General features: G+C 41.8%; 1 protein-coding gene across 1 annotated transcript in view; it reads right to left on the bottom strand.

The window, feature by feature from the left end:
* Positions 1-17,873, bottom strand: part of LOC125455520 (uncharacterized) — a 51,337-nt gene that overhangs the window by 10,575 nt on the left and 22,889 nt on the right. Inside the window, exon 6 of the mRNA XM_048537629.1 lies at positions 5,416-5,464. Coding sequence (XP_048393586.1) covers positions 5,416-5,464 — 49 coding nt within the window. The remainder of the gene's footprint in view (positions 1-5,415; positions 5,465-17,873) is intronic.

Genomic DNA, 17,873 nt, shown 5'->3' with positions numbered 1-17,873 from the left:
CCAGATACATATTCCCCTTCCCTCCCTTGTCCACCTTCCGCAGAGATCTTTCCCTACAGGACACCCTGGTCCACTCTTCCCTCACCTCCAACACTCCCCCACAGCCCCACGGCTCCTTCCCCCGCAACTGGTGAAGGTACAACACCTGTCAATTTACCTTCTCCCTCCCCAGCATCCAAGGGCCCAAACATACCTTCCAGGTGAAGTAAAACTTCACCTGCACTTCCCAGAATCTAGGCTATTGCATTCACTGCTCACAATGTTGTTTTATTTTTGCCTTTATGCATGAATGGGATGAGGGCATAGATGGGATGACCACTTCGCAGAGCACCTATATTCTGCTCGCAAGAAAGACCCTGAGCTTCCTGTTGCCTGCCACTTTACTGCACCACCCTGCTCCTTGGCCAATAGGTCTGTCTCCGGCTTCCTGCAATACTCCAGCGAAGCTCAATGCAAGCTGGAAGAAGCTGAAACTGAGTTCTGAGGAAGGGTCACTGGACCTGAAGCGTTAACCCTGTTTTCTCCTTCACAGCTGTTGCCAGACCTGCTGAGCTTTTCCAACAACTTTGTTTTTGTTCCTGATTTACAGCATCTGCAGAACTTTTGGTTTTTAAAAGTTCACAGCATGATTAGTCGATTCAATTGGGCAGACTGACCACTGGAGCAAAATTTGGAGAAAACCCAGGTTGTTACTTAGGATCAACTCTGACAATCTGGATTGGTAAAGTTACAATCTTTCAGATTCAGCGTCACACTAAAGGGACACTTAACAATAACTAAAGATCCCATAATCCTGCGGGGATCTTCATTTTCCAGCTGCTGCCATTAAAGATGTAACTGGAATCTAATCACAATCTGTACAGCCGACCAAAAGTACAAAATTGCTCAAATTGAGTTCAAAATTTTACCTTCTTCCATTACATAAGAAAAGTCTGTAACTTTATTTGTTAATGTTTGCTGGTAGATTATTAAGTGGTAATTGACAAAAAAAAAGGAAAACAAAGTGGATGACTTCACATTTATCAACGTTGCTGTCCGTCCATCAGATCTGTGTTTTCTGAGCTTCTGGTCAGATTATTGTCAGGATATTGGATGTGGGACAAGCAACATTCCCCATTGTGTTCCTTCATCCTGGATGGACCTATTAGACGAACAGCTGAAGAAAAAAATTTGCAGGTCGACAGTAAAGGAGGAGAGCAGCAGAGGAGCTGGATTAGCTGAGCTGCTCTTGTAGAGAAAGTTCACGTGGACATGATGGGCTGAATAGCCCCCTGTTATTCTGCAATTGATCATTCAATTACATTCTACATGCTGGAGACCACAGCAATGGTACAACAACTTAGAGGCTGGAACCAAACGCATTAGAATTAGCACACAGCTTTTAACCATTTGGCACCTTCCAGGATGAGTCTTAATCTGCAGATGGGCAGAGTTTATCTTGTCATGTCATTTATCTCTTTCTTGTGCTTGTGCATCCCCAGTACTTTCAGTTTTTTAAAAATATTTAATTCACTGCCCCATCCCTTCTAGGCATGCCCACCCACCTTGAATAAGTTCTGCTCCTCTCTCCGATGGGATTTCTGTTCCAATCTTTTTCATTGCCTACTGATATTAATTTCACTGTCACTCCTGGTGTTTGACGAGGTGTTTGCTAAAACTCATTTCCCCAGCTATATCTCATTTCTCAGTGACTGGCTCCAGATCAGACTCATCCTCATGTGGATTCCAACTGAAGTTTCATCCCTTGTGCTTGTAATCCAGCCAGAATCACAGATATCTCTGCAATGCTCAATGTTCCACGACCAGCTGCTCTCGCCTTATCCTGATATCCATGTTCAGTGCTACAGGGCATCAGATATACATTCTCAACCTTTCTCTCCAACAGCACCACATCACACTGGCTCAGGGCTGCACCACTCCGCAGTTCCGTTTGATCCTCCGGCTCATTCGTCATGCTAACAAGAAACTGTTTCTTTTCTTTCAGGCGTCAAGGCCCACACAATGCAACAACTCAGAGATAGCCATGGCCCTTTGGGACCTTCCTGTCCACCCCTTCCCTCTGACTCTATCCCCTCCCCCAACCCCACCTCCTGTCGGGTATTCCCCATCCCTCCTAACCTTCTGCTCTCTGATGCTGACCATTCTGTACTCAGCAAATGTTTCAGTTTTATCCCTCTGCTTCCCCACCTTAATGAATTTCAGGCACAACATGATGTCAAACTCTTCTTCCATTGTCCTCCCCTCCGTGCCATACCTTTGAACAAGAGTCCTCTCCCCTCCCACAGACCACTTCACTCAGCTCTGTCCACTTGGGCCACTGCCTCTGGCCTTTCACCTGCACTCGATCTGTTCTTTGAGAACTACCGATGTGATATTGGTTGCCTCAATTTCTCTGACCCCATCACCCAATCCGACCTGTCTCCCTCTGAACTGACTGCGCTCCATACGCTTAGGTCCAACTCTGACATTGTTAAAAAAAAGTCCTGAGGAAGGGTCACTGGACCCAAAACGTTAACTTTGATTTCGCTTCGCAGATGCTGCCAGATCTGTTGAGCTTTTCTAGCAACTTCTGCTTATGTTTCTTGTACTAACTGTTTTGCACAGCGATGGTAAGGAAGTAAATTGTTCCTGGTTCACTGCAGCAATGTAGTCAGAAATCTTACCTTTTTAATGTGTCCTGAGAGATCACAGTACTGGGATGTTAAGTCTCTCTCTCTCTCTCTCTCTCTTTCTCACTCTCTCTCTATTGATGTTGCCTGACCTGCTGAGCAGTTCCAACATGTTCTGTTTTTATTCCAGAGAAAAGGTTAATTGACTTATTATAATGACTCTGTTGGAGTCTGTTGGACTCTGCTGAGTGCCTGTCCCATCTCTGCTGCTAGACCCAGCGCCAACATTCCTTCTGTTGCCCCCTTGGCTTTCCTCCGATCACAACTGGATGTTTCATTACAACATATTCTGCTCGCATCTGCAAATTTGAAACCCGGGTCTTACCATGAATTTTTCGTTTTGCAGATGGTTGCTGCTTCTTTTCCTCCACGTGTACATTATGCTAACCCGCCACACATGTCTTCACAACCTGGCTAATACAGACATGCACTTTTCTGAAAGAGGGTCTAGGCCTGAAACATCAGCCTTCCTGCTGTCCTCTGATGCTGCTTGGCCTGCTGTGTTCATCCAGCTCTACACCTTGTTATCCCAGATTCTCCAGCATCTGCAGTTCCGGCTATCTCTGGACTACAGCCTGACTGATATTACTGATACTCCTTATGGGTGACTGGAAAGAGCCAAAAGCAAGAGGTTGGGGGCCATGGTGACCTTGACAATTTGCCATTAATATTAATACTTTGATATAGGGACCAAGTGTTCTGCAGCTAAACTTGCTGAAGATACAAAAGGGAACCCAAGCTGTGAGAACGACACAACAGACAAAACATCTTGCCTCAGCTAAAGTGCTGAAGTCCTACTCCCTGGAAAGCAGGAACCAAATATACTTTCAGATCACAATCTATAGGCCTAAACTGACTAAAGTTGAGATCATGTCAGGGGTGGACCCAGAATTGATAAGTAGACAGACTTCCTGTCAAAATAAAGTCAGTGAGGGTGAGAATGGGAGTGAGTTAGCTGATGTAAGGGACTTATTTGGATACCCCATCACTGAAGCTGCTGGCAGTCGTAAGGGAGAGATCTGCTGCTTGGCCCAGAGGGAAGGAAGATCTCATAGGTGAGCTAAAGGCCTGGCATCTGTGGCAGGGCTGTCCCAATATCTTCAGCGATGCCAACTTGAGCAAATGTTGAAGGCAATGAGGAATAGGATGATGTCTTCTTCCTGGAAGAGGACACCATCACTTCTGAACCCAAAGTGAGTCACTGGAGTACCTTTTTCAATTATTTTTCCCTGGAATTCCTTTTATTCCTGGTGTCAGATGAAGTGTAATTTGCGGTGGTGAAATATTGAGGTGGCATGGTGGCTCAGTGGTTAGCACTGCTGCCTCACCATGTCAGGGACCCAGGCTCGATTCTACCCTTGGCTGACTGCCTGTGAGGAGTTTGCATGTTCTCCTCATGTCTGTGTGGGTTTCCTCCAGGTGCTCCAGTTTCCTCCCACAGTCCAAAGATGGGCAGGTTAGATGGATTGGCCAGGCTAAGTTGCCCATAGTGTCCAGGGATGTTTAGGTTAGGTGGGTTAGACATGGGAAATGCAGGGGTAGGGGAATCAATCTGGGTGGGAAGCTCTTTGGAGAGATGGTGTGGACTTGTTGGGCTGAATGGCCTGTTCCCACACTTTAGGGATTCAATGATTCTATATCTTGTACCAAGAGTGCAATATCTGGACAGATATACTTTCTTCATTGACAGCCAATGGCTAAATGCTCTTGGTTGTGTCTTTCCTACATGTGTTAATATGGGATTCTAAGCCAAGCCCTTCAATCTGGGCCAGAGGGGCAAATCTGAAACTTTGATGAATCAAGAAATTGTGGACCTTTGTGTCACATGGGCTCTTCATACTGACAAACCATGTCGGCAAACATGGTCGTGCAGTGAGGACATGATGGCCAAGTGATATTATCGCTGGACTGTTAATCCAGAGACCCAGGTAATGTTCTGGGGACCAGGTTCAAACTCATCATGGAAGATGGTGAAATTTGAACTCAGAAAGAAAACTATTGGAATTAGAGTCTAATAATGGCCATGAATCCATTGTCAATTATTGGGAAAAACCCATCTGTTTCACTAATGCCCTTTAGGGAAGGGAACAGCCATCCTTGCCTGGTCTGGCCTACATGTGACTCCAGACCTACAGCAATGTAGTTTACTTTTAGCTGCCCTCTGGGCAATTGGGGAGGGCAGCAAATGCTGGCCTACTTAGTGACACTGACATCTTATGAATGATTAAAGAGCTGGGATACTTCTCCGTTCAGCATCACCTCTCTCTAGCTCCAGTTTCTCTGCATCTGTCACCCCTCGTTGTTTCTCAGTGAAGTGGCTCTTGTCAGGCCCTCATCCACCTCAAGGTCCACACCTTCTGGAGGAAAAGCTTATAGATAAGGCAATACACCACCACAATGACCAAAAGCTCTCAAGGAGGCTGTTGCAGTCCAGGCCATTGGAATGCATCTTCTAAAACCCAAATGCCAGCTCAGTGGGTGCCCGAATGAACATCTGGGATTGTTTGTGTTACTTCCGTGCCTCTTCCACGGGGTTAATAACCACGTCCAGAGCAGATTTTTCTTGTTTCCTGGAATACAGTCATAGAGTCATACAGCACAGAAGCAGATCCTTTGGTCCAACCAGTCCATGCTGACCATGTTCCCAAACTAAACTAGACCCCCTTGCCTGCGCTTGGCCAATATCCCTCCAAACCATATTTATTCATGTACTTATCTGAATGTCTTCTAAACATTATAACTGTACCTGCATCCATCACTGTCTCTGGAAATCCATTCCATACACAAATCACTCTCTATGTAAAAAAATTGCATACGTCTTTTGTAAAATCTTAATCCCCTCACTTTAAAAACATGCCCCCTAGTTTTAAAATCCCATTCCTTAGGAAAAATATACCTGCCAATAACCTTATGTATACCCCTCATGATTTTATAAACCTCAATAAAGGCTACCTTGCAACTTCCTATACACTAGTGAAAAAGTCCCAGCAGCAGAGCGGCACAGTGGCTCGGTGGTTAGCACTGCAGCCTCACAGCGCCAGGGCCCCGGGTTCAATTCCAGCCTCGGATAACTGTCCGTGTGGAGTTTGCACATTCTCCCCATGTCTGCGTGGGTTTCCTCCTGGTGCTCTGGTTTCCTCCCACAGTCCGAAGATGTGCAGGCTAGGTGGATTGGCCATGCTAAATTGCCCATAGTGTTCAGGGGTGTGTGTGGGTCATAGGGGGATGGGTCTGGTTGGGATGCTGCAAGGGGCGGTGTGGACTTGTTGGGCCGAAGGGCCTGCTGGGAATCTAATCTAATCTAATATAATATAAACTAATCCAATCTATTCAGCCTTTCCCTTGGAACTCAAACCCTCCATTCCCTGTAAATACCTTCTGAATCCTTTCCAACTTAATGATGTCCTTACTATAATAGGGAAACACAAATTGGATGCAGAACTCCATAAGAAGCCTCATCAATGTCTAATACAGCCTTAACATAACATTCAAACTGCTAAACACTCAATGGAACCACCCATGCACTTTGGCATTGGTGTGAAGAGCTGAGGATGGGCTGTTAGACGATGAAGGAAGCATGAGAGCTGCAAGAACAGTGGGCACACAGGCAATGGGAACTCCTGTTGTGGTTCCTGATTGAAGGAGTGGAAGCCCTTTCTGCTGCTGCATCAGCCTGGCCAAGAAAACAGCACCTTGACAGCTAACTGATTACATATGTAGTTGCTATTGCAAAAATCCAAAAGCAAAATCCAATCCTGCAGTCTCTCCAAGATCACATCTATAAGGAGGTTGCTGGTGATCTGGCGTCTCAGTAATCTGCAGGACACAGTGGGGTGCCGTTGTTTGTCAGATGTCAGCAATGTCTGCAGGTGAGCCTTGGAAAGAGCCAGAAATGAAGACCTTCCATGTCACAATAATTTTGATGGCCACTGGCTGGTCATGATTGACTAGCGCTGTGCGGAGCGAAGCCTTAACCAACAAGGTCACAGATAACCTGATGACTAGGTCACAGTCCTCTCCAGTTAGCTCTGCCTCTGTTGGTTGGTTTTGTACTGAGGTTTTTGGCTTCTGCAGAACCTGCACATAATTCAGGCTGACTCTTCAATGTCATAATGAGACAAGGTTGCATCGTCAAGACCTGCCCCTCTTTTCTCTTCTGTGCCCTCCTGCTGTTTGAAGTTCTACCCTTCCCAGTGAGTGGGATAGGGGAGAGGTGTCACCCCTCCTTTAACTCTTAGTCCACTTGTCTGTCATTCTGAAACTTTCTTTTGGATAAGTGACAGCCCATCAGCGTCTGCTTTTCTACGTTTTGGAGAGGCAGAGGGGTGTGTTGCCATTCAGTGCCTGAGCAATGAGTGCCCACTAACCCTACCACCTGTGCAATGTTAAGTTGCCGTTTGCCATTATGACCCCATTGTGTGACCTGGGTAGCCTCAGCCTTACTACAGCTGATCAAATTCGGGTTGAAAGTGAAACCTATGTCTCCCCCACTTCAAACATCCAACCTTCCCCTTAAAACAAACTCTTAAATAGTTTCTCAGCTAAATTCATTGGGGTCAATGAGAGAAGAAGTGGTATCCTTGTGCTGCCTTGCCCCACTGCAATGAACTGTGTCAGTGGTTGGAATGGTGACTTGAAACTGACAAGTCAGCTAGCACCCTCCCTCCTTTCCTGACCAGACTCTGAAAATTCAACATAAAGAATCTGCAAAGGGGTACAAATAGATAAAGACAGTGGATACAAATTTGGCAGATGAAATATTTTCTGGGAAAATGTGGTATTATCCACTTTAGTAAGAACAATGGAAGAGCAAAGCTCTTCTTTTCAATGGAGAGAGTTTGCAGCATACTACAGGACTGAGGCCACTCTTGTACAACAAGCAGACAGTTTTAGGATGCAGTTAAAAGGAAATTAAAATTTTGGCTTTTATTATGAAGAGAATAGGTGTATAAAAGTAGGGATGCCTTGTTACAGCTGTACAGAGCATTGGTCTCACTGCACTGACAGTACTGTGGACAGCTTTGGTCTCCATATTTACATAAGGATGTACTTTTAGTTGAGGCAGTTCAGAGAAAGTTCAGTGGATTAACTCCTGGATTGAAAGTATTACCCTATGTGGAAATGTTGCCACAGATTGGAGGATACAAGTTAGGACAAGGAAGTTGAAGTGTTGAATCACATAAGATTCTTAGGACAAGGCAAATGCTGAGAAGATATTTGTTCTTCTGGATGAAACTAGAATTAGAAGAAACATTGTTATTTAATGCTAAACACTTGATTTATGTCCAGAGTCTGCTCTGCCTCTGGTGTGAGTTTTATTCGATCCACACCATGTTCATTTCTAAATTCCAAGCTTTATAATTCAGACCCCATTCCAAGGCTTGAGCCTATAATTCATGACTCTTCAACGTCAGAGTTATATTGTCAGAATTAATGTCATTTGAATGAGATGAGAAATGTTAGCTAAGTATGCTTGTAAAGTATGAAGAGCAGAGTAATTCTCAAAATGTCTTGTCCCACATTTCTCCCCTCAACTACCATGTGTTAAGTGTTACTTAACCCTTCCCGTGGATTGCCACCTTGCTGTGGTGGCGAGGCCTGAGTTTTCCATTGATCCCGACAGTGACGCTGCCAAGAGCTCTCAGCCCCTGTCAGGGCCACCCATGATGCTAAGGACAGGGGAGAAACCAGACAAAAGCACAATCCAAAACAAACCCTCGGTGGTGATCTCGGCAGAAGATATCCGTCTGATATCAACAGCTACGACAGCAGATGAAGGCTGCAGCAGTGGGGAGATCCCTCATTGCCAAGCTTTCTTTACCACTGGGACTGGAACTACTTCTGTCAAGGACCATGTACCTGCTAATGTATAACAGCATTCCCTCATCAAAAGATGTCCAACACAAGGCACCTACCCAGGAGTTCATTTGTTTAATTTGCTGCTTATGGGTCTTGCTGCGCACAGTTTGGTTGTAAAGCACTTTGCAATGCCCAGAAAGCATGACTCCTACAAAAGTACAAGTTTGCTACATGTACATTACAGTACATATTGTATCATATTGCTGATGTTTTTCTCCTGTTTTAATGCTCCCTATGGAAACACTCAAAAGAGTTTCATGAAGCATTTGTTTCCAGTTACAGAAAAGCCCTCTGTTTCAAATGATTTCAATTGAAAAAAAACACTTTGACAAAAACACAACCCTGACACAGAATCCACATGTGATAGGCCTGAATGAGAAGCCAGTGAACCTGGATGACCTCACCATTTCAATTTGGCATCAGTTGAAACCATATAGAAAATTTAATGCACCATAATCACAGCATCACAGAATGATTCCTTGATAAAGATTAGGTGAATTAGTTTACCTAAAGGTTAGGTAGGTTTTTTGGACACAGATGAAGGTCATCAGGTCGGTGAGAGAATTAGTCAGAGGGCATCCATGGTGAGAGAGAAAAACTTATGTTTTGAGTCTAGATGATTCTTCATCAGAGCGCTGAAGAAGAGTCATCTAGACTTAAAAAGTTAGATTGCTGTTTCTCCATGGATGCAGTCTGACCCACTGTGATCTCCTGCATTTGTTGTGTTCAGCAGAGATTCCAGCATCTGCAGTAATTTCCTTCTACATGTGGTAAAATTGCTTGTTTAATATAGCGGATTGCACCAAATAAACTAGAATTGTTCTACCATCAGCCATTTTTCCTAGTTGTTTGAAAGTTGATATGTTGGAATTTTTTCTCTATGCAACAAATAATTTATTTTGGAATGGGTACATAATGATCCATCATTGATCATAGAAAAACAGCAAATTTACTCAAATGGATTTTCAGTCTAAACTCGTTTTCAAAGGCTCTATACAATAAAACTGCAATCATTTTACTAAAAAAAAATAACAATTTTAGTTTGTAATGTTACTTTCAAAGTGCATACCAATTAAGATTGTTGTTTTGAGATCTCTCAATATACTTATGTATTAGAAAAATTGTGTTTCTTAAAAAAAATACTGCAAATACTGGTAATCTGAAATGAAAGCAGAAAATTCTGAAGAAATTCAGCAGGTCTAGTGGAGGAAGAAATCAAATTACTGCTTTGATTCTGAGATGAATCTTCTTTGATGAAGCCAGGGTGAACTCAAAACGTTAACTCTATTTCTCACTCCATAGATGCCGCCAGACCTGCTGAGTTTCTCCAGCATTTTCTGTAATTATACTTCTATGCTGACCTTTAAGCTAGTACAAAAGTATTCAATTATTAACCACTGAAGTATTGACGTTCTGCTGACGTGGGATACAATTACTTAAAATAATGATACTTTTGTCACAGAATGAGTTGGGATTTTTGTGCCCAAACTGTTCTAAGATCCTTGCAGCATAAAATGAATTATTTCAATAAGCAGATGTTTGCTTAAACTTAGCAACCTAGGAGAATTCAGAAGGTCAATATTTGAATGTTGCAAGGGGATGGCATCTCACTGAGTCCAAATATCACACAGATAAAAACTAACAAACTAGATAATGTTCAAGGAGATCGCTTTCATTGGTTCATATGATACCTCCTACGTACTTTTCTGCAAGGTCACTTGGAAAATATTTAGGAGATTTTGTAAAGATATTAAACTTTCAGCAATGCATTTTTTTCCCATTTTCTGTGCAACACACATTTGATTGCTTAAGTTGGAAATCCTAAATTCAATATTGTGCAAAGCTTTGGGCCAAGAATTAGCCCAGTTGAATAGTTCTGCGTGAAAAATGACAGCATCTTTTCAAATTTATCAAATGCTGCATATTTCTAACCTTAATAAATTTGCCCGACTATTATTTCTGTCCATACAGTTCAATACAACACCATTTGAAGCAATTGCTAATCCATTTATTTTAAATAAAGAGGGGACTGTTAACATTGGCAACTGAAACTAGTCAGCTTGATTTTGGTGACGAAATATTTAGAGACAATAATATAGAATAAAATGAATTGGCATTTTGGAAACATATCAGCTAATAAATGAAAGTTAGTGTGGTGTTTTTATAGGCAAACTCTGTTTAAGTAACTTGATTGCATTCTTTAACATTTCTAAAAGGAGGGACAAGTTGAAGCTTTTTGTCTTCCATTTTTCAGGATTATCATGCAAGAAACAGACTTGTGTAAAGGGACAATAATTTATATGGCTTGTTAGGAGGGTACTGCATGGAAGTTTAGCAGAAACAGTTCATTGTCGACCTTAATTTGTAGAGCAGGCAACTAGATTCTGATTGGTCAGGATGTTGCCATGGGAATATAGCAGAGATTGGCAGGCTCCATCACTTTTTGTTCATGATAAAGATATAAAGTATGCACACATTCCTCTTGCCTACAAAACGCAATATACTATGTATTATTGCATGTAGCTTCAGGCACACTTCAAACTCCACTGATGATCTTAAGGTCGTTTCCAGTGTAACTGTTAGCACAGTCTGGATTATTTAATACATTATTTCCAATGGCAGAATAATGTCTAATGATGGGCATTGCAAGCAAGAGCTATGAGCAAAATTGTCACTCGGACCGTTGTGATGTTTAATACAGTTCACCAGTCATACGGCCTTCACATCTGCAGTGGAACTCATTTATCGCATTACTCATTTATGTAGCAAGCAAAACATCTTTTTATTAGAAGAAAGTTTGTTATTCCTTTTGGCATCCTATTCTTGCCAGACTCTTGGTCTGTACTTGCTTAAACTCTTTTACATTTCTAATGTTCTTCAGTTCCAAAGAGAGGCCACAACCTAAAATGTTAACTGTATTTTTCAATGTCCACAGAAGTTGCCTGACCTGCTGAGTGTTTCAGCATTATTCTGTTTTTATTTTGGATTTCATGAATTCTCCCACAGAGCTCACGACTGCATCTTGACCTAACTTGCAACAACAGGATAATCTTTGGTCTTTATCAACAGCTTGAGAAGAAGGGACCTTCACAATAAGAGTTGATATGGAAACTGTTAGATTTAAGGGAAGATTTTTATGTGTATAATGATTGCTAGCAGTAGCACTAAAAAAAATCAATGACCTGTAAATAGATCTATTAATAGTACAATATATTCCATCGGAGCCAGATCTGGTGAATAATCTATGCTTCAATCTCAGATTATGTTGTTTTTAGTTTCACTGATTCCTGTACTTGAGAAATGAATGAATAAATCATTTTAAGTGCTGATGCTGAAAGGATGGAGAAAAGTGTCATTTGTTTAAAACTTCATAAAGAAAAATTATGAACAACATTTTATGACAAGTAGGAGTAGTTCAAAACAAAGACTGTTGTTCATAATGGAACAAACTGACAGATAAGTACAGCCAATTAGGTGTAAAGAATGCTGCATACATTAAAACACCAATTACTTTTTCTTGGACCATAGATTATGAGATAGCAACAAGTCAAGTATAGTCAGTTACACATTTTGTTAGTAGTTACAGTCTTTTGTTAATAACATTGAATTTATATATTTGCACTGCAACCAGGACTTTGGAACAGAATTGCATCCAGTACTTTATTATCTATTGCCCAGCTCCAATCTTGAGCAAAGGGCTCCACACAAATATATTTGACATTTGTTGAATGCGAATTCCTAGGGGTTTCAAAAGTTAAGGGCAAAATTTGGAGTGTCACCTATGTATTCGATGTGAATTTATACCACAGCTGGTTACAACCTGCCAGTACCATTACATTGCTTAGCCCCTGACTGGCTCAGGTTTTAACTACCTATAAAAAGAAAGCTCTACTCATATATGAGTTACTAATGTTTAGCATTTTTTAAAGTCACTAAATTCATATTCCACAATAATTGTTACACAATTCATTTAAAAAGCATTATTCTTTATATTTTTAACTGGGGTATTTTAACTATACCCCTTATGTTATCAATCATCTTCAGAGCACAGAGTGAGGAAATGTAGAGTAATAGCCTACAAGGAAACCCATCCATTGAAGCTTAAAAGATGGCTGCCTTAAGGAATGCTATAATTGACTTTGAGGAATACATGAGCACTCAACTGACTCTTCACAAAGCTGAGTTACCTCTAAGTAGTAGAACAGATTGACATTCTTAGTTCTGAGGAAGGCTCTCTGGACCCAAAATGTTAACTTCAATTTCATAGAATCCCTACAGTGTGGAAACAGGTCCTTTGACCCAACAAGTCCACGCCGACTCTCAGACCACCCACCCAAACCCATCCCCCTAAACACACCTAATGTACAAATCCCTGAACACTACGGGCAACTTAGTATGACCAATCCACCTAACCTGCACATCTTTGGACTGTGGGAGGAAACCCACACAGACACGGGGAGAATGTGCAAACTCCACACAGACAGTTGCCCGAGGGTGGAATTGAATCCGGGTCCTTGGCGCTGTGAGGCAGCAGTGCTAATCACTGAGCCAACGTGCTGCCCCAAATTTTCTCCACAGGTGCTGCCAGAACTGTTGAGATTTTTCCAGCATTTTTCTGTTTTGGTTTGATATTCTGTGAACTGAGAAGAATGAGAGGTGGTGTCACCGAAACATTAAATTTTTTGAGGCCTTCACAATACAGATGCTGAGACTGTTTCATTCCAGCTGAGGAGCTGTGGGGGAAGGGCACGTGTTCATGGGAATCGGACATGCCACCTCTCAGAAAGGATTCGAGGACAGTCAGGCAGGAGTAAGCTTTGGGAAATAAAATCAACATGGAAAGGAAAAACAGCCCCCATCCTTCACCCTTCACCACCTCCATGCATGCCACCTCATGGCTGCCACCCAGCTCATTGCCCTACATGCTCCCTGTGTTAACCCATGCTTCACCATTCACCTTAAACCTGCGCTGCCACCCCATTACCCTCTGCCTAACACCCTGATCCTTATAACTCTACGCCAATTTAGGGTCAACTCATGCCAACCCTCTTTGCCTCCACACCCTCAAGAACAACTGACACTGTGTCCAGCACAGAGCAGACCCGAGGAACCATGCTGAGATAACACAAAATAAAATTATATCGATCACTTCTTTACACTGGGAAAAAAAAATTTCATCGAAGAAAACACATTTATTAGTTTTAAATTCCTTCAACAAGTTAATATAGCATAGCTGGACATCAATGAATTTTATAAACACTTAATCAAGCTATGACTTCATAGGTATCCTCTTGCTATTATAATGGCTTCTAAAATCAGTCATGCAGCATTAATTCTATAATGTTCTTCTGAATCCCTGCAGTACATATAGAGGCCATTTGGCCCATAGGGAATGCACTGGCCCTCCAAGGAGCATCCCATCCAGGTCCACCATCCCAATTCACTTTGGCTAATCCCCCAGCCTGTAAACCCTAGACACAACAAGATGATTTAGCATGGCTAATCCACCTAACTTGCACATCTTTGCAGTATGGGAGGAAACCAGAGCATACAGCAGAAGCCCACGCAGATGCAGGAAAACCATGCAAACTCCACATAAACTGTTGCCCAAAGTTAGAATCAAACCCGGGTCCGTGGTGCTGTGAGACAGTATTGCTAACCACTGTGCCACTCTGCTGCTTGTTATCCCTTTTGCTTACTTCAACAGACAGTGTGATATAGCAAGCTCCAATTTGCTTTAGCTGCAGATTGCTACTAATTTAAAGAGCACGAGATTTAAGTGCTTTTCTAGCCTCACAGTTCCAACCTGTTTGGGAGTTCCAATGAGTTTAACCATGGTTTGTACACATTCATGCATAAATTGGACTGGTAAATCCCAAAGGGCACTTGAACTCCACCACAGGGCAATTACCTCTCGAAAATATTAACTCAACTCTCCAAAAGCAGTCCATGGACAATTTCAAAATACGCCTATCTAAATTATTTCAGTAAGTCTAGACCTTGTCATACAAAGTGAAATGCCCAAAAAATGTCTTAGAGATCCCATTGGATCAAAAACTGGATCTGTCTTCACATGTGAAGCTGCTGCTGCAAACCATGATGCAGAACGCGCAACCATCCCTAGTCCTCTTCTGCTGAAATATTGAGTGCCAGGTTTGGAGACAGGACTTTTGGAGCCATTTTGGCTAAACAGGTAACCCAATCCACCTTTGCCAAAAGTCAAGCTATAGTCCTGAGCTAAAGAATAATTCATATAATGAAGACAAATTCCTTTACTCAGAAGGTAGTGAATCTTTGTCATTTTCCACACTAGAGATGTGTTGTTGAATACATTCAAGGCTGTGATCAATAGACTTTTGGTCACGAAGGAAATCAATGTTTATAGGGTTAGGGGAAGGAAAGTAAGAGTTCAACCATGATTATATTGAATATCAGAGTGAGATAGAGTGACGATATAGTTTATTCCTGCTCCTTTATTTATGTCCTTTGGATTATAGATGTAGCAAGTCAAATGACATGCAGGCTATATATTTGAGTGTACTCCTTTGGAGTAGAACCAATGTAAGTTTAGTTAGAGGGGAGATTGTTGTGAAGGGAAGGGAGGTGCTCTTCTAGTCTTGCTTCCATACCTTTGGCAATGAGACCAGGAGTTGAAAAGCTGTCTGTGAGGATTGAATTCTGAAAATATCCAAGAGTGGCCTCACATGGAAAACATAAACTCATAAAGCAGGTAAGTATTTATAATATAAAGAAGAAGTGCTGAAGACCTAAAAAGAACAGAAAGTGCTGGAGAATTGTAACAGGTCTAACAGCAACTGACAGAGGATCACTGGGCTTGAAGCATTAACTCTGTTTTTCTCCCCACATTTGCTGCCAGACCTACCGACTTTCTCCAGCACTGTTTTGTTTTTAAGTATTTGTAATTCCCACTTTTTAATCTAAAGAATGGTCTTTATTTTAGATTAAGATCCAGTGGCAAGGAGTGTCATGCAGGGATGAGCCAAGTGGCAAAGAGTTTAGGGATAGGTGTCTGGTTGGCTTTAGAGACAGAGGGATATGATGAGTCTGGTCTAGTCCAGTGTGTGACAGTGTGAATGGGGAATGTCAGATAGAAACTAATAGAATTTTTTCTATTAGAAAATTTTTACAGATTATGACTATTACAGAAAATTATTTCTGTAATGCTCTTATCCAAAATGAGAGGGAGATAGAAAACAGGTAAGTATAGTTCAGCAATCTTAACATCTATCATTCGGAAAACTTTAGAATCTGTTATTGATATAATAGCAGGACATTTAGAAATGCGTAATATAATCAAGCAAAATCTGCATGGATTCGTGAAAGAGAAATCATGCTGGACAAATGTATTGGAATTCTTTGAGATGGTAACATACAGGATAGATGACTCTAGAGAACTAGCAGCTGAATATATTTAATTTCCAAAAGGTGATCATAAAAGTACAGGTCATAGGCCTGCTTATTAAGATAAGAATTCATGGTATTGGAGATAGAATGTTAGTATGGATAGAAGACAAATGAAAGAGGGAACATTTTCAGGATGGCAACTTGTGGCTAATGGGGTACCACAGGAATTAAGGCTGGGACCGCAATTATTTGCAGTATATACAAATGACTTGGGTGAGGGAGATGAATATAATATTGCGAGTTTGTAGGGGACAAAAAAAGTGGGAAGGCACATGATAAAGATGGCACAGAGTCTAGACAGGGACAGAGCCAGGTTGAGTGAATGGACAAAACGTGTTACATGGAATATAATGTTTCACAATAAGCTCATGTACATAAGCAGGAAAAATAAAGGAGCTGAGTATTATTTAAATGAAGAAAAGCACAGTGGGATTTGGGATCCAGTGCATGAATCACAAAAAAAACTAGCATACGGGCTCAGTGAGTAATTTTTAAAGGGAATGGAATCTAAAAATAGGCACGTCTTGCTAAAACTACACAAGGAATAAGTTAGTCCTGTGTGCTGGGAACACTTTTGGTCCCTGTACCTGAGGTAAGATAAACTGTCATTGGGAAATGTCCAGAGAAGTTTCACTCAGTTGATCCCAACTACATCTCTTATGAGGAGAGATTGAGCAGATTGGAGTTTAGTAAACTGAGAGGTGACCTTACTGAGACATGCAAGATTCTTAGGAGACTTCATAACATATATGCAGGAACGCGGATACATTTCGGTGGCATGGTAGCACAGTGGTTAGCACTGCTGCCTCACAGTGCCAAAGGCCCAGGTTTGATTCTAGCCTTAGGTGACTGTATGTCGTTTGCAGGCTCTCCCCATGTGGATTTCCTCCAGGTGCTCTGGTTTCCTCCCACAGTCCAAAGATGTGCAGGTAGGTGGACTGGCCATGCTAAATTTTCCACAGAGTGCAGGCTACGTGGGTTAACAGCAGTAAATGCAGGATTACAGGCATGGGGTGGAATGTTCTTCAGAGGAGCAGTGCAGACATACAGTGCTGAATGGCTTCTTTCTGCATTGTAGGGATTCTAGGAGGTGCAGTGAGTTTGTTTTGTCTGGGAGAGTCCTGTACCAGAGGAAGTAATCTCTGAATAAGGGGTCACCATTTAAGAGAAGAATTTTTCCCCTCAGAAGGTAGTGAATGTATGGAATTCTTTACCAGACATTGATCGAAGCTTGATTGTTGCATATCTTCAAGGCTAAGAAAGGCCGCTATTTAGCCAGTGAGGCAATCAAGGGAAATGGAGAGAAGTCGGGAAAATGGAGTTTAGGATTATCAGATCAGCTATGATCTCATTGAATGGTGAAATCCAATCACCTATGACTCCACCTGGGCTTTTGCTTTAATGGCCTTGCCTGGTAGCTTTTAATTCGCATCCTCTTTTTACTTTTCATTATATAAGCTCCGATCTCTCACCCGTACTTTTTTGTTTAAAGCAAAGAATGTAAGGAAATTCAACATAAATATTCATCATGTGAAAAGAGGGAAAATTATAATTTTGATTAATTCAAGTTATTAATTATTCAAGGTGTCTTTATACTCTAATTGTTGTGCCTGTGTGAAATGGTTTGTTTCATATTAGTAATGTCAATATAACTTAAATGCAGTAGTGTCATGGGCATGTGTTCATGTGTGGAACCACAGGAGATGGTGGAGATACGAAACATGTATTTTGCATCAGTGTTTACTGTGGAGAAGGATATGGAAGATAGAGAATGTGGGGAAATAAACAGCTACATCTTGAAAAATGTCCAAATTTCAGAGGAGGAGGTGCTGGGTGTCTTAAAATGAAAGTCGCATAAATCCCCAGGACCTGATCAGGTATACTCTGGAAATCTGTGGGAAGCCAGGGAACTGATTGTTC

Source organism: Stegostoma tigrinum, chromosome 10 (assembly GCF_030684315.1).
Source record: "Stegostoma tigrinum isolate sSteTig4 chromosome 10, sSteTig4.hap1, whole genome shotgun sequence".
NCBI lineage: Eukaryota > Metazoa > Chordata > Chondrichthyes > Orectolobiformes > Stegostomatidae > Stegostoma > Stegostoma tigrinum.
The sequence above is the reverse complement of the archived record's forward strand: the minus strand, read 5'-3'. Positions and strand labels throughout refer to the sequence as shown.